This window comes from Pelodiscus sinensis, chromosome 2 (assembly GCF_049634645.1).
Source record: "Pelodiscus sinensis isolate JC-2024 chromosome 2, ASM4963464v1, whole genome shotgun sequence".
In the NCBI taxonomy this organism is placed as follows: Eukaryota; Metazoa; Chordata; order Testudines; family Trionychidae; genus Pelodiscus; species Pelodiscus sinensis.
Genome location: NC_134712.1, coordinates 180,195,330 through 180,221,124, shown reverse-complemented (window position 1 = coordinate 180,221,124; position 25,795 = coordinate 180,195,330). Strand labels below are relative to the sequence as shown.

The window sequence follows — 25,795 nt, the reverse complement described above, 5'->3', positions numbered from 1 at the left end:
TGCAGCTGGGAGGAGAGCCAGAACACAAAGTCCCTCTCCATCCCGTCACTCCCTGGCCATCTAGTTTAAAGCAAGAGATCACCAAAGAAAGTAGAAACTTCAATCAGGACAGAAAGACAGCAGCCCTCTTTGCAACTGAAGGCTGGATTCTCATGGGAGTCTCATCAGATACTGCCCCTGGGCCCTGACAGAGAGGGTACTTTCTGTTGTATCCCCTGCTTCTCTCTAATATTTTCAATCAGCCTCCAGCTAAAGGTTTAGTCCTCTGGCTAGTATGGGTCTTGTGAAAGTTTTGAGTCCAACGCTGCATTCTTTGTGCAATGCCACGTCTCTGAGGGTACGTCTAAACTACATGCCTCCGTCGACGGAGGCATGTAGATTAGCCAGATCGGCAGAGGGAAATGAAGCCGCGATTAAAATAATCGCGGCTTCATTTAAATTTAAATGGCTGCCCCGCTCTGCCGATCAGCTGTTTGTCGGCAGATCGGGGCAGTCTGGACGCGCCACGTCGACAAAGAAGCCTTTCTTGATCGGCACAAGTAAACCTGGTTTCACGAGGCATATCTGTGCCGATCAAGAAAGGCTTCTTTGTCGGCGCGGCGCATCCAGACTGCCCCGATCTGCCGACAAACAGCTGATCGGCAGAGCGGGGCAGCCATTTAAATTTAAATGAAGCCGCGATTATTTTAATCGCAGCTTCATTTCCCTCTGCCGATCTGGCTAATCTACATGCCTCCGTCGACGGAGGCATGTAGTCTAGACACACCCTGAGTGAGCATCAGGGATTCACCCTTGGCACTTACTATGCCAATGGGAGGACTGCTCCTCTTGCCCTAGTTAATTCACCTCTGTGAGAAGTGGCAGCTGTACTGCAGTGCGAAGCCCTCCCATGCACATAGCACTGTTTACACCAGAGGTTAGGTCAGTAGACCGATAACTCTCAGGGCTATTGAAAATCCATTTCTCTGAATGACTGTTATATCAACGTAAGTTTATAGCTTAGACTTGTCCTTAGTTCTGACAGCCACGGCTGTAGCAGGCTCAACCACCTCCACCTGTGAGTCAGCCACACTAAAGGGACATATTGTGCCAAATCAGGTGGGTCTGGTTTAGTTATATTTTTCCAACCCAAATATAACAGCAGTTTCCTAATGCACACAACCCAAAGAGTGAACTTGATTCAGATCAATGAACTAAGAAAACATTTTTAATTAGAGTCTTAAACATTCTTTCAGTCTTAATCTAGAGTAACACAGGTAAGGGGGATAAAAACCCTTCCACTTTGTACAATTATTAGCGACAAGAATTTTGCAGAACTCTAAGAACCCCAGACATTTAACGAATGCTAGAAATCAGATCCTTTTATCTTTTAATGAAAAGCAACAGGAGTAAAAAAAAGCAGTTATTGATCTTTTAAAACAAATAAATCCACTTAAAAGGACACAAAGAACTTTGAGTTTTGAAATGTTTTAATCTTAATTTAATAACACGCATCACATTTTTTTTATAGTCACACCTTACAAGAAATAAACATGACAGTACAACTCACACGATCACCCAAAACTATGCCATATAGAAAAAGGTTCCCCGTCCCTGCTATCAGAGGCCACTGACCCTCAGAAAAAAAAATGGTGGGCTATGTGGACGCAGAAGCTTATGGCTTCCCCTCACAGCAGGGTGAGCTGCATCCAGCCCCACAGAGCAGCGGTACAGAGCCTCAGGGTAGGAACATAAAAGAAGTTCAGGATGGGGGAAGGGGTTCCAGGCTGGGGCAGGAAGTTGAGGAGTGGGAGGAGGTGAAGGCTCCAGATGGGATGTGGGCTCTGGGGTGGGGCTGATGAGGGGCTTGGGCTGCAGAAAGGGGCTGTGGGACAAGGGGTTTGTAGTGTGGAAACAAGCTCACGACTAAGGCAAGGGATTGGATTGGGATGAGGGTGCAGGGTCTGGCAGGGCATTGGAGTGGGAGAAGAGGTTCCAATCTGGGACAAAGGCGTGGGCTCTGCTTGGGCAGCGCTCATAGGAGCTAGCTCCCGATCAAGGACGCAGCAGGGCTAAGTCAGGCTCCTTGTCTGGTGCTCCTTCCGGAAGTAACCACCATGTCCGACCCCTAAGAGCAGGGCTCAGGCAGCTCACCCCAGCACTCACCACTTGCACCTGCAAGGTCAGCTAATAGGAGCTGCGGAGCTGGCACTAGGCACCGTGCAGATCTTCCCTAATCTACCCTGCACCTAGAAGCCACAAGGACATGCCAGGGCTTCCAGACCACAGCCCGGAGATTTGCCGTAGGCCAGATGAAATTAAGCAGCAAGCCAGGCGTTTCCTGCTCATCATAAAGAATATAGCTTTCTAGTCGTCATCTTCCCTTTCTGTCCTTTTTCATGGTTTATGCACAATGTACCAATCATGGCAGAATTATTATGGCATATACCAAATCTCTCACTCCTTCGACAGTCAAAATGTCTATAGACTTCAATGGGATTTTTCAATGCACAAAGAATACAAGATCAGACCCTAAAGGTAATGCCATTCACGGACTTCAAAGCCAGAAGGGACCATCATGATCACTTAGTCTCACCTTCTGCACATTGCAGGCAACAGAGCCTCACCCACCCACTCCACAAGAGGCCTATAACCTCTGGCTGAATTACTGAAGTCCACAATTCCTGGTATAAAGATGTCCAGTTATAGAGAATTCACAATTTACTCCAGTTGAAACCTGCAAGTGCCCTGTGCCCATGATACAGAGGATGTCCCCCTACCCCCCCCCCCAAAAAAAAAAAAAAAAAAAAAAAAAAAACACACTCCACCAAGGTCTCTGCCAAATCCGACCTCGGAGAAAACTCCTTCTCAACCCCAAATATGGTGATCAGTTATAGCAGTGGCAGGGAACCTCAGGCCTGGGAGCCGGATGCAGCCCCCAGCTTGCCTGGATATAGCCCCAAATGCTCAGAGCTCTCCCCCTCCAGCACTGGGGAGCCCATACCTACTGTGGGACTGGAGCACACAAATTCTACTAGCCTGGATCCCCCTAGATTCTGGTGCACAAGGGGAATGCGAGGAGTATCTTTCTCCTTCTCATTTAGGGGCCATGTCAGGGAGGGTTTGTCTTTTTTTTTTTTCCTTCTCAGTTGTGTGTGGTCCCTGACTGATTTTTCTGTGGGTTAGCGGCCCGCAACCCAAAAAAGGTTCCTCACCCCTAAGCTAGATGCTAAGCATATGGGTGAGACCCAGCAACCAGGCACGTGGAAAGAATACCTCTTTCAGAGAAACAATTTGAAACCAACAGAGATTAGTTCAGCAGGTGTAAACAGGTTTAACTCCAGTTACTTCCACAGAACTGTCAGTTTATACCAAATGGGCTGTGTCTAGACTGGCAAGTTTTTCCGCAAAAACTTGCCAGCTGTCTACACTGACCTCTTGAATTTCCGCAAGAACACTGACTTCCTACTGTCTGAAATCAGTGCTTCTTGCAGAAATTTTATGCTGCTCCCATTCGGGCAAAAGTCCTCTTGCGCAAAGCTTTTGCACAAAAGGGCCAGTGTAGACAGCTCAGATTTCTTTTGCGCAAAAGCGTGTGTAGATTGGCACGGACGCTTTTCCGCAAAAAGTGCTTTTGCGGAAAAGTGTCCGTGGTAATCTAGATGCTCTATTCCACAAATGCTTTTAACGGAAAACTTTTCCGTTAAAAGCATTTGCGGAAAATCATGCCAGTCTATACATAGCCCTGGAGTTCTGGTGCTTTATAGGAAATAGCAATAACGTATCTACTAAACTTTGTCCACACACAAGAGTCCCATGGATGTCAAATAGGGAGTCAAAGTGTTCTACATACATTAACTACTTTGAAGTGAGATGAATTGTCAAGAGCCTCTGACATATAAGGAAACAGAGGCAAAGAAATTTGTTCAGTGAGTTAATGTTAAATCCAGCTTCAGGCTAAAGTAGGTTCCTAGACGGATATGTAGGCCTTAGTAAAATCAATGGAGTTTTGCCATTGATTTAAATGGGGCCAGGAATTTACACCTCAATCTTTCCTTTAGACAAGTGGCTTTCAACCAGAAAAATGGTCTGAACCTCCCAGCCATGTAGCTATTAAGAAAGGGAAGAGAGCCAATTAATTATGAGCATAAAGTGCTTTGAAGCGAATGGGACTACAAGCAGTCCCCGACTTACGTGGATCCGACTTACGTCGGATCCGCACTTACGAACGGGGCTTTCTCGCCCCGGAGGTCGAGGTAGTGGATTGCTACCTGCGAGCTCCAGGGCGAGAAAGCCCCGTTCGTAAGCTGCTCCGGTGCCCCTGGTCTGCTGGAGACCGTCTCCAGCAGACCAGGGGCACTGGGCGGGTTCCCGCGCTTCTGAGGCTTTGCCAGAGCAAAGCCTCAGAAGCGCGGGGAACCGCCGCGGCTGCCGCTTCAGTCGCGGTGCCTGTGGTCTGCTGGGGACCGTCCCCAGCAGACCACAGGCACCAGGACTGAAGCCGCAGCCACGGGGATCCCGCGCCTCTGAGGCTTTGCCAGAGCAAAGCCTCAGAGGCGCGGCACCCCGCTGCCCCTGCGGCTCTGCTCCCGTATCCCTGGTCTGCTGGGGGGGGGGGGGGGCGCGGCTAGTGTGCTGCCCCCCCCCCCCCCCAGCAGACCAGGCTTTTGTTTTGGACCCTGGAGCAGAGCAGCTGGGGCCCTGCCAATTGGTCCTGCAGTGCCTTCTGGGCACTACTGGACCAACCCGGCAGCACCCCAGCTGCTCTGCCCCAGGTCCTGATTCAGCCGCTGCTGGTCAGTTTCAGCAGTGGCTGAATCAGGACGCCTGGGGCAGAGCAGCTGGGGTGCTGCTGGGTTGGTCCAATAGCGCCGAGGAGCGGTGCTACTGGAGCAACCCAGCAGCACCCCAGCTGCTCTGCCCCAGGCGTCCCCAAGTCAGCCGCTGCTGAAACTGACCAGCGCTGACTACAGGAAGCCCGAGGCAGAGTTGCTCTGCCCCAGGCTTCCTGGAATCAGCTGATGATCAGTTTCAGCAGCAGCTGACTTGGGGAAGCTTGGGGTTCTTAAGTTGAATCGTATGTAAGTCAGAACTGGCGGTCAGTTTCAGCAGCGGCTGAATCTGGACGCCAGTTCCGACTTACATACAGATTCAACTTAAGAACAAACCTACAGTCGCTATCTTGTAGTAACCCGGGGACTGCCTGTATTCAGACATGCATGTGACTACGTGTTTTGCTGGATCAGGGCCTAAGACTTGCCTCTGCAAAATAAAACTAGGAGGAGAGAAATTATCTGCATGCTGTTCAGTAACAAAGAACACTGGATAGAGCAGATAATGTGAACAGTGAGCGGAAGGTAATGGATTCAGCAGGATGTGCTGCAAGCATACCCTATCTTAATACACAACAGACTGCATTGTTAGAGCTAGCCGATGTTTAACATCCACATACCTCCATCTGTAAGTGCCCTGAGGAGCACAGAGACCAGCCCTTACCAGTGGGTGCATGCTCTTCTCTCACTCCCAGGGGTTCAACTACACATGCTGTACACTTGCATGTGTCCTTTTACCCCTTTGCATTGGGGCATTTATCATAGGCAAGCAGCTAGGTAGCAGGCACATCAAGATACCTGCAGCTTGTGGCTCTCAGCAAAGGATTTTACTGTGAGAAACAAAGTAAGCGTACTTCTAATGCCCCAAATACAGCTCACAGCAATAACTAATTCTACTACATCCCCTTTTTGGCAAGGTCGGCGCCTACATTTTAACATAGCATGAGCTCTTAAGAAGGGTATGACTTGATCGTTAACTTAGCAAAAAGCCTTTAGATCAATGTACTCACTTTGCCACCACAGAGGCATGTGAGCTAACTTTTATTTGTCCTCACTGAAATCAGATAATTATTTGTATAGAAATATTTGCCCACCCACAGTCATTATACCTGCTTTAAAAACTGTTATAGTTCATTACCAAGGAAGAGATTGGTCACATAATAATCAGTTCATGACAATTTAATTTCTGGTCTAACTTATACCATCATTGAGCCAAGAAAACCCATGATCGATAACAGGATTATTTCAAACTGAACTTTCCTGGCAAGCGCTACTGGAATAATTTTAGGTCAATTCTCTCTTTAATCTTCTCACATTTCTCTAAAGTCACAGGACATTTACCCTGCCACAGACCTAACAAATCCTTTGGTTATGCTGTCAACACATGCTATGGCACTCTGTTTTAAAAGTGTAGCTCATATATTTTGTGACGGAGTTAATATGAATCTTCCTGTAGTTGAAGGAAGAAGGAAAGAAGATGGGTGCAGTGGATTGGTGAGCCATTTCGGGCTGATCAAATCCTGAAAATTTTCTCCAAGCCATTTTACTCCAAACCTCAATCCAGCCACAGAAATAAAACTAGTGCCTTTCACAATTAAAATGTGACTGTCATAGAGGGCAATTAGAAGTCCATAGTACAGCATTAAAGAGCTATTCGTCTACTAAATGGGTTATTAAGTACAACTGCCTCCACAATAAAGCCTTGCCAAAGTATGTAAAAATACAATGTAATTTCATTCCAGCAGATACTTAAATACATAACTGTTTATGCACAATGATATATTACACCTAAGGCGGCAATAAAAACCCAAGTCATGAAGAAATATCAACAAGTATTTTAGGCAGCCTGAGTGCATCTTGCAATGGCATCGCTGTCACCTGTATCAATCACACATTCTCAGAACAGAAATTTGGTGGACTGGACTATGCCAATCTGACTCAGGCTAAGTAGTCCCTTGCTGCACATGTTCTTTCATTGGGGTAATCAGGGGTGAGTGAGCATGGTTCGCAAGACCTGACCATATTATGCCTATTTAGAAAGCTAAAGAATATAAAGAAGAGTAACTAGGAAAAGAATGGATACACTGATAACAGTGCCAAGAGCAATATGTACAATGATTTGTTTTAATAACCCAAAACACTAAAAGCATCACAATCAAACAGGAATAATGCTGGAGCACTCAAACTGAAGAGTTTTCTACTGTAATCACAAACTATCTTTACATGTTTTTATATCTACATTCCTTGCATTCCCTGTTAATCTGTAGTTTTAAAATGCATCTCCAGTCATTTCACTTTTAATGTTTTTCTTCCAAGGCGCTCAGATAGTATTACCAACAGGTCTCTGACACTCTACAGAGGAGTAAATACTGTACAAAAATAATGTTGGGAAAAGTAGGCAGCAAATCTGATCGGGATCAGACAACAAATGTTTTCAAAGAAATGTGGCATGAAAAATTATGGCTTGACATAAGAACCATCATGGTACTTCATTTCCCATCTATGATCTTTAGTTCACTGTAAGAAAAATAAAGCTTCTTGTACCACATTTATGATAAAATTGAAGGATTTTGGAAATCATTCACTCAGGTTCTCCAAGAAATAAATTGTTCCCAAGAATGAAATAAGAAATAATAGTCCTACAGAAGGACAACACTTGACACACCACACTTAAAATGAACTAGTTACTGAAAGTAACTCAAGGCCTCAAGATGTACAGTCTCTGATCAGTTTACTTACATTTTAGTCTTAATTAGAAGACGACAGATGTTTCATCCACCTTGATGATTCCTGTTATCGGGTGCTTGTTACAACCGACAGTGCCCACTGCCTTTTCAGTGACACCTCTTAGCAGCGGAGCCCATAGCATTAGGAGAAGTAACGCAGATGCCTCTCGCATCACATTTTACCTATCTCCCGCAGAACAGGGGGCGGCTTCCTCTCTGAGGATGTCAGATGGCATTCTTATGCATACGAGTGAGCTACTGAGGACTCACTTTTGATAGTCAAAAACTACTTTCCATTAGCTGAACTACAACACTGGAAGCATACTCAGAACCACAAGAGTAATCATGCCACAAACTAGAACTGCTAAGCTGCTGCACACAAGCATAAATCTCAGCTTTAATTGTAAAGACTAAAACTGATATCCCCTAAAGATGTCATCATAGATGAATCATAGGGATGGAAGAGATCTCAGGAGGTCATCAAGTCCAACCTCAAGCTAAAAGCTGGACCAATCCCAACTAAATCATCCTAGCCAGGGCTTGGTCAAGCAGGAATTTAAAAACCTCTAGGGATAGAAATTCCACACTCTCCCTAGGTAACCCATTCCAAATCTGTTCTCTCTCGATCTTGTTCCAGAAGAATATTAGCATCTCTCCTCTCTAGCACTGCATGTGACACCCTGCTGAGGGTGTGTGTGTCAGCACACAGAGGGTCTAATATGATGATGAGTTACTTCTCTTGAAAGGCTTGTAAACACAAAATAGGTCAACTTCTCTTTTTCTATATTTATTCTGGAAGAAATTCTAGTCCCAGTGAAAACAATGGGGCTGTGTCTACATTGCATACTTCTTGTGCAAAAACAGCTGTTCTTGCGCAAAAACTTGCTGGCTGTCTACACTGCATGCGTGTTCTTGCGCAAGTAAATTTACAGTACAGCGTCAGAAAACAGGGCTTCTTCCAGAAGAGTTATTCCTCTCCCCATGAGGAATAAGCCCTCTTGCGCAAGAGCTCTTCCACAAGAGGGCAGTGTAGACAGGCAACTTTAATTTCTTGTGCAAGAAGCCCTTATGGTTAAAATAGCCATCAGAGCTTTCTTGCGGAAGAAAGTGTCTTCACTGGAATGGATGCTCTTGTGCAAATCCACAACTCTTGCACAAAAGCACAAGGCAGTGTGGATGCACTCTTGTGGAAGATTTTTTGCACAAGAACTCTTCCGCAAAACAATTCTTGTGCAAGAAGCCTGCAGTGTAGACGTAGCCTGGGAGTTTTGTCAATGGTAACAAAATTTCACCCACTGATAAATTGATTTCCACCCTTCCCTTGCTTGGTGTTTGGACATTTCCTATAAAGTTCCATTATCTCTGAAATTGGTCACTGTCTACTCCTTCTTACAAGGCCCATGTGTAATTATCATATGAACCTCCTTGTTCTCCCCACACCCCACCTCCATTTGTATGTTATGTATAACCTCCACTGCACTCTGTTCTATATCCCCAGCCAATTTCTTGAGCACATCCTTTTGTTTATGGTGTCACATTTTCTACAGTGGGTTTTTAGTTACCAGTTTAACTGAGCCAGCAAGATCCCCTCAGGTAGACATAATTTACACTGCTGCAGTGTGGCTTGTTTGTAGTTTACCTTCATGCTAGGGATAATCACTAAGGCTGTGTCTAGACTACACCTCTCTGTCGACAGAGATGTAGATTAGGCACGTCGAAATTGCTAATGAATTAGGGATTTAAATATCCTGTGCTTCATTAGCATAAACATGGCTGCCACTTTTTTTTTTTTTAATGGAGCTTTTTCGAGGAAAAACTGCAGTCTAGATGCGGATCTGTAGAAAATAAACCCTTTTTCGACAGATCCTGTAAACCTCATTTTTTTGAGGAATACAGGATCTGTCGAAAAAGGGTTTGACAGATCCGCATCTAGACTGACAGGGTGGGTTTTTTTGTTTGTTTCTGGGGGTTTTTTTTTTTTTTCGAAAAAGCTCCATTAAAAAGAAAGCGGTGGCCATGTTTATGCTAATAAAGCACGGGATATTTAAATCCCTGCTTCATTAGCAATTTTGATGTGCTTGATTTACATCCCTCTGTTGACAGTGCGATGCAGTCTAGATGTAGCCTAGCAGATCTACACTCATGGGTAAAAGTCCAGTTTAGACAAGAACCTGAGATCTGACTTAGGAAGCTGATTAGTTACTAAGTAGTGTTGGTAAAACAGGATCCTGAAGCATAAACAGCATTTGCCTGACTCTTTACATATCTCTGGGTTGATGATTTTTCTCCCATATCAGGAAATACTAGACGTGTTAATTTTTACTACATCAGTTAAAAAAAAAGTAACACTAACCATTTTCCCTTACAAATATAGAAATTAAGGATCAAAATACAAGATAAATCAACAAAGACTTTGATCACAACAAGCCATTACTCTGTTAAATAATTTATTCTCATGCACAAATCAGATATGGGCAGCAGTGCAGGGGACCATCCATTGGGAATATTTAGTGACTGGTCGCATAGGGTGCGGTCCTTTCTTGGGTAAAATTCCCACTACAGTCAATGTTACCAAGCGTTCAGATTTCAACTTGCATTTCAGCTTTATTTTTAGCTTTGAGATTTGACACAACTTGGAGTCTGAGATGAAGCTATTGTTGTAGCTAATAGCTACCCCATATCTTAACAAGCCATCCGTTATTTCAAAATATTTTTCGAAATAACAGGCGTGCAATTTTGGCATCCCGATAACCCTCATTCCATGCGAGTTAAGGGGATGTCTTGAAATAGTGTGTTATTGCAAAATTTAGTGCTATGTAGATGTGCCAAGTTTTGAAATAGCCTATCTAAATAAGATACGCAATTTGCATAGCACAAATTGCATATCTTTATTTTGAGTTTCGGGTGCTGTGTAGACTCTCTAAACCCTTAGAGATTCAGTCACATGTGGTCAGCATATACCATACATAAATCCCACCCAAAATGATTTCCCTTTAGGGGCACTTGGTTTTACTTATGGACTTTTACACCATTCATTTTCTCAGAAATGGCCCATCATGGTCAATTCTGAATGTGTCATCACACTAAATGTCTCTCTCCTGTCTTTGTGTGGCCCCTTTGCTTTAAACTAACTATTCATTACAAATCCAAATTTATGAGATTTTAGCCTCTCATTTCTAATTATAAGCTACACTGGACAGTTAAAATTACAGTTATAACAAAGACATGAGTCACAAATAAAAAAACAACTTTATACATTATTCGTTTAACTGAGGGCCACTAAGTGCCTCATTTTTTTCCCCAAAGAAGCTGGCTCTGACTAAACCAATTTCTATCACACCAGCCCCTGCAATTCAGCGAAGAGGATGCTAATTCACAATATCATTGTGGGTTTCAGTACTTTTGTCTAGAAGACAGTAAGGTTTGGGTTATTTAAAAACAAAGCAGGTAAATTGTGTGTGAGTCTTTATAACACTACAGCACAATTTACAATGGGAAACTATTTTCTTTTGAGCCTCTTAAAAGATATGAATGTTAGGATGGCCATTAAAGTCAGCATGCTCACAAGGAGAATTGAAATTTAATGACAGATAAGCAAGTGGCAATTAACTTAAAAGAAAAGCTAAAGGTACCCTACAGTATACCCCATCTATTCTTAAAGGCAGGAAAGGGAAGCTACAGTACCTCCTATAAAGCACCTGCTCATTCAAACAGCCCTCTGTGGTGCCAATTCCCATTTGTACAGTCATTTCCAAACACTACCCATGTATTATGTACACATGAAAAATAGTATAAAAATAAGTTGTAGCACAATGGAACTGACTACAGCTGCTTTCATAGTAGTGAAGCGGAACCCAGAATGTCAATCCCAAGCTTAAACACATGACAGACTTTGCACACACAAAAAAAGGAACATACTCTTGAGAGCTACCTAGGCGATTGACTTATTCTTCCACACAGTGAACTGTATCCTAATTACACTAATCCTGTTTCTCTCTCATACTTCATTTGTACTATGTTGTATACCATATAAAACACAGTATTTTTCATTTTCTTGATCATCATATAAAGCCAAGCCCTTTTGGCCAATATGCTATACAAGAATTGTTACTTTTATCTTCTTCACTGAAACTTAATGATCCCATAAAGCTTCCACTGTAAATTAAACAAGCCCATCAAAGCATCTGCTAAATGTTTATTATAACACATGATGTACCAAGGCAAAATTTGTACCAGGAGTCAGCAAATGATGCGTACCCCCATCAACTAGCAAACATAACAGCAATAAACAGCAGTTTTTCATAGTAATTAACAGAAGACCAAACAAGGAACAGCTGCCTAGGTTATTTAAAAGCTTGTTAGTTACAGGTTTGCACAATTATTTACATCAGAATAACGCTGTAAAATATTTTACATCTTTAAGATTTCTCTAGACTGTGATTCACATATTAACGCTCATACTTCCTTGCAGTGAAAGGAAAAAAACCAAAATTGGTATAAAAGAAAATGAGCTTCCTGATACAACTCTGCTAATTCATAGAAAATTAGAGAGAAGCTCACCAAAGCAAATTTAGATATGACAAACAAATATACGATAAATATATTTCAAGCATCATAAAAGCCGTAAGACGAGAGTCACAATGGCCAACCTGGGCGAGAGATCTTTGTATTTCTGAAAGGTGCAGGGCATTTTTCTTTGCTGACTGAATACTATCAAACAGAGCTCTAAAACAGAGCAAACTTTCTCATCTGCAATATACCAAGTCTCTACATACCCAATATTCAAGTAAAAGACACTTTATTTTATCCTCACCTGGACTTCTGGTCCTCAAGTTTGGTGCCCCTGCCATCAGAGGCTGCCTTAGCCCTATGCAGCCTCTTAAAGAGCCCTGTATCGCATACAGGTCTGACCTAAGATGAGGAGCGGCCGTAGATGAGCTGCTGGCAACAGGCACCCTAGGCAAAACACGCAATCACTGCCCCCACCTCCAAAGCCCTCAACGGCCATTTATCTTGGCACCCTAAGCAACCACCTAGTTCACCTGTATTGACGGGCCACCACTGCCTAGGGATGTAATAGTATACCTGATTGACCAATTAACCAATAAGCTTTTGCTTATCAGTTAATGCTATAGATTACACACATTTCCCTCTCCCCACTCCCACCCCCAGTAAATGTTCAGCAGGCTGGCCAGCAGCCTGGTTTGCGATGTGTCCGGGGACCTACCCCTGCTGTGGCTCTGCATTTAAAGTGTATTAGGAGCCAAGTGGGCAGGCAGCCCAGCTCAGTCCTGGCCCATGCTAGGTCCAATAGCTCAGACATCCTCCTCCTAGAAAAGGACTGCTGCCACCTCACACTGCTACCCCTCTCTCAGAAGCAGCAGCATGAGGCAACAGGTAGCCGGTCTGTGAAGGAAGCTGGTTTTTAAACTGGCTCCCCCCCCCACAGACCAGCTCCCACCTGGCACCCCACGCTTCTACCTCTGATACTGTGGCTGCCAGCCCTGCCTCAGGAACTACAGACTAGTCAACTAACTGATAACATTTCACAAGATTACTCGACTATTCAATTAACAGATATGTAACATCCCTAGTCTGACCCACCAGCCAGAACACCACTGGGACTTCCATAACTTGGTGATGCTCCGTGTCATCCAACAGTGTCGTCAGAGACGTCTGGCAGGCATCCTGTCTCCTTAACTTGGAGAACCCGTGCTGGACACAGAGAGAATGACAGAGCAAGAGGTAAAGGGACAGGACAAAGTCAGGGAGGAAAAAAAAGGCGGGTTGAAGGAGAAAGTGGACGATAGTCACATTTCCTGGCCAATCTCTTTGCCCTGGCCAGGCAGCAGAACCAGCTCTGTGGGTTCTGCTGCCCCAGGGGGACTGGAAAGTTGCCCTGGCTGCAGAGACCCACCCACCCAAAGAGCGTTTCCTGTCCCGGGAGCAGGGCATTCTGCCTTAGCACATCCAGCCCCGGGTCAGCCGACTGGGGCTGCACAGCCTCCCGGCCGCCATTCGCACCTAGGCGCAGAGACCCGGGAGCGGGGCCGGAGGGAGAGCGCTGGATCCGCACTCCTGCTGAGCGCGGCGGGCACACGCTCCGCTGGGCAAAGCGGCTCCCAGCCCCTGAGCCCGACGCGGATTTCACACCCTGCCCCGCTGGCTGGCACTGGGATTCAGCCAAGTGTTGGGGGGGGGGGGGGCAGGGGCTGTACCCCGCTGCCCCGTGCTTGGATCCAGGGTTACGGTTTGGTCCATCTCTAATCACCGCACCCACACGTGTAGCTCGGCAGGCCAGGCTAACCACAGCGGGCTCAGCCCAGCCCGAGGCTCCCTCCTCCCAGTGGGGCTGGCCCCGGGGACTCCCTCGGGCTCGGCTGCAACTCACACAGCGGGGCCGAGGCCCGGGGGGCCGGGGCCAGACCAGCCCGCTGCAGACAGAGCCTCCCCAGGACCCCACTGCCCGGGCCCCCGACAGCCGACAAAGCGGCGATCGCCTAACGGGGGAATCCCCGCCAATTCCAGTCCCAGCAGCTGACACGCCGCGGCTCTACTTCGGCTGATGCTCGGGCGCCCTCTAGCGACCCGCGTTTCTGGCCTGCGCGCTCATTCCCTGGATTCTGCCGGCCGCCTTGCTCCTCTCACACCCCACACAACGCCCCTTCCTTTTGTCATTGCCCCTCCATTTGCTGCCACGGCCGTTTGCACCTGCCTGCACTCAGCCCTTTCAACACCACAGCTTCGCTCAAAGGGGGTGAAACTGGATCTCAAGTTCCAACCTAACACATTGTCCTTTTTACTTCTCATTTTTACCTGCTTAAGCCTTCCTTTGTGAGACTGTAAAAGAGAAGGTTTCTTATTTGGGAGCATTTTGTGTGTGTGTGTGTGTACACACATACATTATTTAGACAACCGTTTCACAGGTAGACAGAGGTAGCCTTTCAAAACTGACTGGCCTAAGGAAGAATGGCTGTTCCATTTTATATTTTTTGGGGTGAATCAAGATAACAGGCTGACAGGTCACACAATGACAGAGTACAATTTTCACCTGATTCATCATAATTATTGTAAGACCCTGTATAACTAAGTCAACGTCAGGCATTCTAACCAAATGCATAAATCCCAGCTAAACCAAAACAATTCCCTCAAGCAAGCAATAAACGGTAGCCCCCTAAATCAGGTTTGCTTGCTTGTGTGTGATCTTTCAAACATGAAGGGTGAAAGGTTTTCTATACTGAAGTCAATGAGGGTTTTGCCGCTGGCTTCACTGGCCCGAGCATTCACCCAATAGATCACCTCTTGCTGAGGAAAGAAATTGTGGTTAGATTGTGAATGTAAACTTTGATTTAGGACACTTACATAATAGTGTGTCTGTGTTCCAGTAATATAGGTTGGACCTCTATAGTTCAGACTTGCCTTATAGGGCAACATCTGTGTTGTGACATCCCTGTAGGTGCTCCCAAGCTGGAGCACTCAGGGGGAAAAGCCAGGAGGACTCCACACACAGCAACTCCTTCCCCATCGTCCCATAACTTCCAAAGTGGCACAAATGGCTTATTTGGGGAGTTCAAGCTCTGAGATGGAGGGAAAAGAGTGGGGATGGGAGGAAATGCTTGGGGAAAGAGGCAAGGTGGATGCTGAGCCCCAGCAGTGGGGACCGGGCGCACAGCCCAGTGGCTGCAGAGGTCGGTGGGCTCCTGCAAGAATGCTTTCTCGGGTCCCCATCCCCCAGCCACGGAACTCTGCAGCCATTCTGTCTCTTCCCCCAATAACCTTTCTTTCCCATCTCTACTAGGTCAATGATGGTCTCTCTGCTACGAGAGTGAAGCTCAACAGCTGACAGCAGCTGAGGGGCCATTCTTGACCTCCACAGATCTGGCAAATATTCTGGTTCGGGACAGGTCAGAGCCTAAGGGAGCCGGACCAGGGAGGTACAACCTGTATATACAAACTACTCCCATTCCATTTTTGTGGTTTAGGTTAGTGGTTCTCAAACAAGCACACACACACACACACACACACACACACCGCTGGAGATACATCAGCTCATCTAGTTACCTGGTTTTCAGCAGGCTAACTTAAAAAGTGCTAGCAAGGTCAGTACAAACTGAAACTTCATACAATGACTTGTCTATACTGCTCTATATACTGAAATGTAAGTATAATATGTATATTCCAATTGATTTGTTTTATAAATTGTATAGGCCAAATGAGAAAGTAAGCAATTAGTCATTAATGTTCTGTGGCAGTTTTGTATTTTAAATATCTGATTTGGTAAACAAGTAGTCTGAAGTGAGGTGATACTTAGGAATCTGATTTGTCTTGTGTGCCCCGAAAGAGGTAGGGTTGTTTGGAAAGGTTAAGATCTAGTGGTTTAGATGGCCAACAAAAGCCGCTAACAAAATACTTTTCATCCTCATGGTACTGTTGACTTTAATTTGTGTGTGTATACAGAGAAAGGATGCATGTGTGCGTGCGTGCGTGCACGCGCGCACACACACACACACACACACACAGAGAGAGGATGCCTCTGACTGATTCAGCCAAGTACTTAGGCTTAAACTCATCCCTCATCAGGATAGCTCTTGAGCATGTATTTACTTTAAGCATGTGCTTAACACACACTGAAGTCCTTGTAGATTTTCAAAGGCACTTACCTGCCACTGAATGTCAGACTTGAGCACCTGTTTAACTGCTATCCTGAATGCAGTACTGTCCTGAAGCTAGGCTGAGAAAGAAAGCACTACACTCAGAAGTGTTTGTAGGATCGGCTCCTCAAATGTCACAGAAGAGCAGAATAACACTATTTACTTTACCAGTTTGTGATGAGCATGTGAGTCTTGAGTGACAGAGTAGACCGGAGAGCTAGCAGTTAATGTGTCACATCACCTAATTCTAGTCTATACTGCAGAAATAACCCATTGCTGACAATTGGTGTCAGGAATAGATACGTCTGAATTGATATCAAACATTTTAGCAGAAAGCATTGAAAAAGATGCACTTCATGATGCACCATTTGAGTAGTAGTACTTAAAACCTCAGAACTGCACCAGTTGTCAGCAATGGGTAAGTTTCCTAGCGAAGACAAGCCTATAAAATAAACTATTTTAATTAACACTTTAAAGCTGTGTGTTATATTTTCAGTGCAAAAAATAAAGTAACGTAACATGGTTGAGAGAGTCAAGACACAAAATTAAGAAAATCATAGTTATGGTTCCCACAGCAATCATAATTTAGCTCTTTGTACATATGCTACCCCCTTTCTAGGTTTTTAAACTTCATATTTGCTTAGAGCTTCCAAGTGCAACACATCTCATGCTGTTAAATTCTATGCCTTCATATTTATGTGAAATGTTGTTGAATAATGGTTGCTTTGGGAAACATAACTTGGAATATTCTTTACTTTTATGCATTCAAATTCTCAACCCTATCATTGCACTATTGTAGTGGACTTTTTCTTCTGCATCTGCTTCAAGTATGAAAAGAACTAGACAAAGGAAAATTGTGATAGCACATTCAAATAATTGCATATATTTTATTTGAATATACTGTGAGATACTCAAATACATATACATTTGTGTCTGTCTATCTGACAGAGAGAGGACCATTACAAGACATATGCTATATAATGGAAACACCTAGGGAACCTTAACATTGTGTGCCATGTATTATATCTGGAAATATGTAGGGATGTCAAGTTTGTTTTGTTGTAGGAGACCCAAAATGTAGTGATAGATGTGTGATGCAATTAGTGAGAATTACATCTGCCCACATATATCTGGAGCACTGTGCCATGGAAAACAGTTAAAAGTTTCTCAGAGCATGTCAAGGCTATGATTTTCTGCTGAAGGCTTTTGGATGCGTGGTTCTCTTTAATAGCATTAATCCTCCATAATTCACCAATCTTGACCCCCTATTCCAGGCCAATTTCTGTCCTCAAATCATGTGATTTTATTCCCATTAAATAAATTGCAAATTCTGTTTATGTTCATATTAATCTTCTCTTTTGGAATTGTACTAGTCTCTTTTCCTAAATAAATTAGATACTTGTGTTTGAATTTAGCTGATAAACACCCTGCCCTTTGAGGCCCCAATTCAGGAAAGCACTTAACATAGAGCCATCCCTCTTCAGCACAATGGGAAAGGGACTCCAGCATCCAATCTCCTCCTTGCTCTGATGATCACAAACTTAATGTACAGACCAGATTCTTAGCTAGCGTAAATCAGTATGGCTCCATTGGAATTAATGGAACTACACCAACATGTACCAGCTCAACTACATATCTGTTCCACTATTTCTTAATGGAAATTGCTTTTCCAAGCTACCTGCCTTCAGGCAAGGTTGTTGTAAGTTTGTGGTAAGTTAAAAGTTTTATAAAAATGGGCTCTGAGTTTTGTAGTGTGGAGTGTAAAGGGTCTTTTCACACCTGAAGAATCTGAATGTACATAGACTTTCCCCCAAAATTTCCCATGAGCCAACAACAAAATAGAGTTTCTCCAAAAAGTAAAATCCATAGTAAAGGGGCTTATTCAGAAAGTATCTCTTCAAACAAAGATTGCTGCCATGTGGCCACTAGATTAAACATGGGTGAGATTTACTTATTTTACTTTTTCAGAATTTTGAAAGAAAAAACAAACTCTTTTTACAGCCACAGTCTTTGAAGCTCCGCAAGTAGCTCTGATGTGTTGTGAAGCTTATTGGACTGCATCTGTGTATGTTTACTGGCAGGTATTCTAGTAAAACACCAGAAAAGATGAAGGAGGAAACTGGCAGAGCACTTTGTGGATATGTGCTAGAATAGTGGTCTGAGGGCTTTTTTACACTATGAAGTAACATTTTGGTGAGAGTACAACTAAATATCCACAAGGTATTTTGGGGGCATGAACTATCTCTTTGTACTGTGTTTATATAGTGCCTAACAAAGTGAGGTCCTGGTTCATGACTAGGACTAATAGGCACAACTGCAATACAAATAATGACAATACTATTCATTTCTATATAGGGATCACCACCTTTTCCTTAGGCTTTTATACTGCAACCCTTAACTGTTTTATCTGAGCATTTCTCTCTCAATCAGTGCCCATACTAACACCATCTTTTCCTCTGCTTAACTAACAAACTTTTGTTGTTCTCTCTGACAGTCCCTATTATATTTATGTCTCCGATTCATTGGTCTGATTCTTTAAGAAGTGAGCATCTATAATAATTCTACTTTGGAAACATGAAAAGAGGATCAGATGCAAAGTTATCTAAATCAATTGTACCTACAAAGCCAATTGTGTAACAAAGAGGCACTGTCCTGCAGTTCTTAATCAGCCAAAATTCCTTATTGAAGCTAACAGGGCTGATTAAGGGCTTCAAGATCAAGCCCCATTTCTCTCTCAATGAAAAAGTTTATTTTGAGCTCTGAAAACATCAGATTATATATGCTAAGCAAATCTATAACTCACACTTTAATGAGAGCAGAATTATGCTTTATGTATGCTACCATATATACATACTAATCACATTACGGCACTCCCTTATGTAGAATACCAAACAAATAATTAAATCTTGCCTGGGAAAGATTTAACAAATAGCATGCAAGTTCTCTAGCTGCAAATTTTAAAGCAAATGTGGAAGTGATGGTGGAAGATTTATGGCTCTTCAGATATACTGAATTGATCTGACACTATTATTATCTACCAGGTACTTTTAGAAAAAAAACTCTCTCAACTCTTTCTTTCTTGAAACTGATTTTGCAAACAGCACTCCCACTACTGCAACTCAGCACATAGCTTTCACTTACAGAAACTAATCCAAAACCGTATGAGCTAAAAGTACAGAGTTAAGAAACAAGTCTTGTGAACAAAAATATTAATGGACCAAATTCTCTCCCTCACTTACTTTGGCATGTTTAATTGAATTGCCCTCTTGTAAGTGAAGGTAAAGTTAGAACTAAAGAAATAAAAAATTCTGATTAGCTGTCTCTAAAGATTTTGTTATTCAAAAAAAAAAGACTCAAATTAATTATTTTCCCATTAACAGACAATGATTTAGATCTGCTTGTATTGATAGGCCAAGAAAAAAATCATGACAACTTTCATAATTCTTATTTCCAACCTCATATAAGGATTGGGGAGAAGTATCATACATGTGTGTTGATGATCCTACTGTATTGTGCTGAGTCTTGTCCAGAGTGCTGTTGCTAGTAAGCATATGCACTATGTATTATATGCAACTCACTATGTATAAGCCATTTCTGGTAGCAATGTTCTAGTCTAATATGGGCCATGTTCTGCATGCTCAGACATTTTAGCTGTACCCCATCAGAAACTTCAGAACCAGTTTCACCAGGTAAGAGAGGCAACATAAACCCCCAAAGAAAAAGAAACACACACCCTCTATGAAATGTTGCTAGCTAAATAAAAGGGGATGAGAGGATGATCAAATACTGACAAGAACAGCAATAAACTTTTGCCTTAGGATCCAAAAATCTTTTGGGTGGGTGGGTGTGCCTGTGTGTGTGTTTTGCCCGGTAATGGTATCTGGCTACCCCGGGTTTAATTTTGCACCCAAGACACACTATTATTGCCCGCCAAATACTTCCAGCATCTGTGGAGTCAATTCTCAATATTATTTTAAAAACTGCTGCTGGGTTATCCTCTGGGGAGTCCCCTTTCCGTTTCATTTTAAGCACTTGCCAAGCAGCCGGCTGCATAGGGGGAGATGGAGATAAACACACACGGGCACACAGAGACTATATTGATCGAGTTAACCAGAAAACCCAGCCCAGCCGCTGAAATATTAATCCGTATTCAACTGTAAAAACAACAGCGAGCCCCAAGTTCGCATCGGGTTCTTCAGCACGATGGAGCCAATGACATTCAATTTCTCTTCAGCTGAGGCTAGCAAATCGGGTTTTTTTTAACCCGCTGAGACCCCAGAAGGAGAGTCACCTCAGTGACACCGCACGGAAATCACAGTGGCAGGCGGTCCCAGCTGGAAAAGCCAGCGCCTAGGTCGTGCCCGAACTCAGATTACAGAGCGCTAGTTAGCACCACTCTGCCTGCGCTCCCCAGCTGGGGAGAAAGGAAGAAGAAACTGACTAAAGTTGATTTGTTTCTGGGAGGCACAGATTTTGAGGAAAGTGAGACCCCCTCCCTGCCCCGGAACAGAGGCGACTCAGCAGCCAGCAGGTCACCTACCTGAACAAGTGATGGGGAAGAAAAGGCTGGTCCCAGATTCTGGTGGAGCGGGGGGGAGGGTGTCCCCTTCTTTAAATGCTGCCTCCCGGGCTGGGCTGGCTTAAAGAGAGAAGATTGGGGAGGGGCGGCTGCTGCTCTGGAGGCAGGAGTTTGATCCCTCCGGAAAAGCCGACTCCATCCTCAGGGCATCGGAGAAGCTGGCAGCACCGAGGAGAGCTGGAGCGAGGTGGGAAGCGCGGGGCTGGGAAGCAGCAGCTTCACACAAGGAGCGATTTCCACCTTCTGAGCAGCCCGGGCGTCTTTGCTCTGGAGGCAGCTGCTTGCTGAGAGCCCTCCTCAGGCGCCCCCTGGTGGTCCCGGCTAGCACAGCGTCTCCCCCAGCCAGGTAATTCCCTTCACAGGACTCAAGCGCTCTCTTCCCCCTCCGGCAACTTCTCAGTCCACAGAACCCACGGCTCCCTGGGGCGCATTTGGCAACGCTGATCAGCTAAAGCTCCGCCAAGGGCATCCTCTAGATCGCCACGGTGTCAGTACAATTAAACACCTGGATGGGGGGGGGGGGGGGGGAAGGTGAGTACTCAAGTTCCTAACCTAGATCAATCAAATATCAGCGCCAGGCACATGTCAATATACAAACTCCTGCCTCCTTCAGCACTACAGGCAGAGTTTGTATAGACAGGGGGAACCAGGGACCAATAGCTTAGTTGTGGGAAAACTAGCCTGCTGCTGGCAGCCCAGAGCAAAAAGAGTTCTGAAATACAAGCCATCCCCCTTCAGGGACAGACACAGTGAGGGTGTTAGGTCTCCTGCACCCCTAAAACTGACAGCTGGGGGGATATCTGCAGTTCTGATGCTCAGTGGAAGAAGAAATTAACCATCCTAATCGCATCTGGCTCTTTCCAAAGAACTGATTCAACCAGATTGGCAAAGGGAACACCCAAAACTCACTGTACATAATCAAAAGCAGCAGTGTTAAAGAACAGTGTCTGGGTATGTTATCATCTTCAGTCAGGCAGACTGGGAATCCTGACACAGATAAACAAGACAGTCTGAATGCCAGAGGGAACAAAAGCCACTGCTCACTTAAAATGGTGGCACTGCACTAGCAACACCACAGATCAGGTAAGGGTGGGTACTTTCAACCTGTAGTAAATTTGGAGTGGAGGGGAAATTATATTTTACTATACATCCCCTTTTCCCTGCCACACACACACACACACACGCTGCAGCTCCATGTATGCAGGCAGCACTGTATAGACAATAATTGCAGCTGAATCTGCAGCACAGCGCTCAACTCCTCCTCTAAATTTTTCCAAGGCACTGTAGTGTTCAGATCTGGGCCTATCTCTAATGAAAATCCCACTCATGTCTCCAGAAAGGAAAGCAAAGCCTAGGGTGGCAAAGACCCCGATCTGGCAAAGTATTTCAGAATGTGCCTAACTTTAAGCATATATGAGTAGTCTCAATGAGACTACTCAAATGGTTAGTTAATTTGCTGACCTGGGGCCATAATCTCCATATTTGGCCCTAAAATTGGGTAGGCAGAATACCTCAACAGGGATGAAGGATAGTTTTGGAGCCAAGGTAAGAGACAACACATTGAGTGACAGTGGTTTGGTTTCTGGTTCTGCCACAGACAGCCTGAGTGACCAGTCACTTATGTCTTGATCCTGCAAATGCTTAAGCACACAAGCAACTCAATTTGTATCTTCAGCAAAGCACATGTTTAAGTGTTTGCAGGATCAGGCTCTTAGTCTCTCTGTTACAGATGTGCAAAGGGATTTAGCCCAGCTGATTTAGGAGTTTAAGTCCCATTGCAATTTTGGCTGCCAAGTGCATAAGTCACATTTGAAAAAGAGTCTTCCAAGTCAGATAGGTGTTGCACCATTGAGCAGAGCAACAACTAAATAGCTTTTCAAATCTGGACCTCTGGGGCCTCAGGTCCTTATCTGCAAAATCTAAGTTATAGCCCTTTGCAGGAGTACTGGGAAGATAAATTCATAAGCCTCCTGTCGGGCATTCAGCTACTACAGCAATGGAGGCCCTATAAATAGAGTGATGGGCACTGCAGTGATTTTCACCCAGTATGAAGAGTAGCTATACTGATCAATGGCTCAACGTTAGTGATCAGTGGTTCAATGTCTGGTTGATGGTCAATATCACCCCAAGGATCGGTTCTAGGGCTGGTATTGTTCAACATTTTTATTAATCACCTGGATGAGGGGATGGTTTGCACCCTCAGCAAGTTCTCAGATGACACTAGGCTAGAAGGAGAGATAGATACGTTGGAGGGTAGACATAGGGGCCAGAGTAACCTAGACAAATTGGAGGATTGGACCAAAATAAATCTGATGAGGTTCAACAAGGACAAGTATAGTGTCTCTCACTTGGGACTGAAGAATCCCAAGCTCTGTTACAGGCTCGGGACCAAATGGCTAAGCAGCAGTTTGGCAGAAAAAGACCTGGGGATTACAGTGGATGAGAAGCTGGATATGAGTCAACAGTGTGCCTTTGTAGCCAAGAAGACTAATGGCATAGTAGGGAACACTAGTAGAAGCATTGCCAGCAGATATAGAGAAGTGATTATTTGGCACTGGTGAGGCCACATCTGGAGTATTACATCTAGTACTGGGCCCCCCGTTACAAAAAGGATGTGGACCCATTGGAGAAAGGCCAGCGGAGGGCAACAAAAATGATTAGGGGGCTGGAGCACATGATTTACGAGAGGCTGAGGGATTTGGGTTTATTTAGTCTGTGAAAGAGAAGAGTATAGGGGGGATTAGACAGCAATCTTCAAATAACTGAAGGCAGGTTCTAAAGAGAATGGAGAGAGGCTGTTCTCAGTGGCGACAGATGACAGAACAAGGAGCAATGGTCTCAAGTTGCAGTGGGGGAGGTCTAGGTTGGATATTAGGAAAAACTATTTTACTGGCAGGGTGGTGAAGCACTGGAATGGGTTACCTAGGGAGGTGGTGGAATCTCCATCCATAGAGGTTTCTAAGTCCTGGCTTGACAAAGCCCTGGCTGGGATGATTTAGTTGGGGTTGGTCCTGTTTCGGGCAGGGGGTTGGACTCAATAACCTCCTGAGCTCTTTTCCAACCCTATGATTCTGTGCTATTAAGATATCTACAAAGCAGAAATGAAAATAAATTTCTCCAGTGATGCGATTCTCCAAGGAAACAATACCTGAAACAGAGACAGTCATTCCTATGCCCTGAACCTACTCATGTCAAGTGTTTGCAGAGCTGGTAAATCCTGTCGGGCTGATCCCAAGCACTGTGAGGTGTGAAGTACAGAAAGCAAGCAGTGTAATCATATTCCATCGCCAAAACCCAGAACGCTCATCACAGGCCTTGCATGTTAAAAACAAAAAAACAACAACTTGTAATGGAGCTGAATTCCTCTGCCAACAAGCTTCAGCTCCCTAATTAGAAGCACTAACATCACACAGTCAGTGTGTGCAGAAGAAATGTTAAAACATACACTGTAAAGCTTGAATTTTCTCAGTGCAGATACAGTGCAAATTAAAAGCAGCATTTTAACGGAGCCCATTATGTAAAACACACTGACCTGGAATTCATTCCTACCATAAAAATCAAGGATCAATCATTGTATTTATTCACTCACAAAAATAAATTTAATTTACTTGTACAGCACAGATTCTGATTTACATACAATTCATCAAACCATTGGCTGTTATAATCTGTGATTTCCCTTGTCTTTTCCACTTACCTCTTCCCTGTAACTATTTCTGTCAGTGTAAAGCTGTGTTGTCTTCCTTATTCCTTATTTAGATTACCTAACGCATAACAGCATGGCCATGTAATTACTCCAGTTCTGAAGATAGCCAAGACATCCCCATCTTGGTTTCATTTTGATCACAAGTCTTGAGTTTAATAGCGTAAGGGTAGCAGCAGCATGTTGTCCTATGCCAGTACTGATGGAGCCTCTCACATCAGAGAGGAGAAAAGCACTGGCATATGGCCAAGGAAGGAAAGAAAAAGAAATGTGGATATACTAAAGCAATGCATGTTATTCCAGAGAAATCATAGAGGTTAATAACAGGCCAGACCACATAAAGAATTAATGTACTATATGCTCCATTTGGGATCCTGATTTGATTGATTCAGTATGAACAGTTTTAAATTAGATTTCTGCTTTCTTTTGTTTTCATCTTATATTCCCATGTTCAAAGCAGGCTTCCCTCCCTTCCCCCCCCCCCCCAGATGTATATAATAAGCACTTCACTATCACCCCATGGTTATTTATACCTCACTAATACGCACCTCGCCATTTTGTGTGCTTGCTGGCATTAACTGCTAAGTCTTCAGCTAGCATTGCTGAAGAAACCTCTGTTGTGGAAGCTCGCAGATGAGACAAGAAATTGTTGAAATGGAGAGAGATGTGGATATCAAAAATACCTGCTTCCTCTTGTGGGTGGCATTGATATATCTTCAAGGTAAAAGGGGGGGAGTGAGAGAGAGAGAGAGAAAATTGTTTTTCATTTATTATAATTTTGATGAAAACAGCTGCTTGTGCTAATGATTTCAAATAGTCAGTTATTTAAATTGAGTTAATGATTTTAAATCATTAGTATTACTGTCACTCACTTGGTAATATTCCTACCTCAGAGCCAGCAGGGTACAAGAAGCTTTGGCCACATACTGGGTACACTCTCGATTATCAGCTAGCTGCACATCAGACACCAGGCTGAGAATGTAGGGCCAAAACCACAGGCCTCTGTAGCTTAAGCAAAATGAGGCCTCTGTTAGTTTTGTTGGTAATAGTTTTATATCCCTGTGTCCAGGTCAACACCATAAACATGAGCAGATATAACACAAGTATCAGAGGGGTAGCCGTGTTAGTCTGAATCTGCAAAAGCGACGAGGAGTCCTGTGGCACCTTATAGACTAACCGAAGTGTAGGAGCATAAGCTTTCGTGGGCAAAGACCCACTTCATCAGATGCATGCATCTGACGAAGTGGGTCTTTGCCCACGAAAGCTTATGCTCCTACACTTCAGTTAGTCTATAAGGTGCCACAGGACTCCTCGTCGCTTTTGCAGAT

General features: G+C 44.2%; 1 protein-coding gene across 8 annotated transcripts in view; it reads right to left on the bottom strand.

Moving 5' to 3' along the window:
* Positions 1 to 25,157, bottom strand: part of CPNE4 (copine 4) — a 346,982-nt gene extending 321,825 nt beyond the window's left edge. The window contains exons 1-2 of one of the 8 annotated variants that reach the window (XM_075921921.1): positions 13,929 to 14,113; positions 13,142 to 13,252 (exon numbers count right to left, since the gene is read on the bottom strand). Coding sequence is in view for 3 of the 8 variants with exons in the window: in XM_075921917.1 (XP_075778032.1) it covers positions 25,016 to 25,067 (52 nt within the window). In the remaining 5 variants the exon portion in view is untranslated. Of the gene's footprint in view, positions 1 to 12,350; positions 12,527 to 13,141; positions 13,253 to 13,561; positions 13,584 to 13,928; positions 14,114 to 20,728; positions 21,271 to 25,015 lie in introns of those variants that run through there. The other 7 variants (XM_075921917.1, XM_075921924.1, XM_075921920.1 and 4 more) reach the window with 7 other exon arrangements.
* Between the last annotated feature and the right edge of the window lie 638 nt (positions 25,158 to 25,795).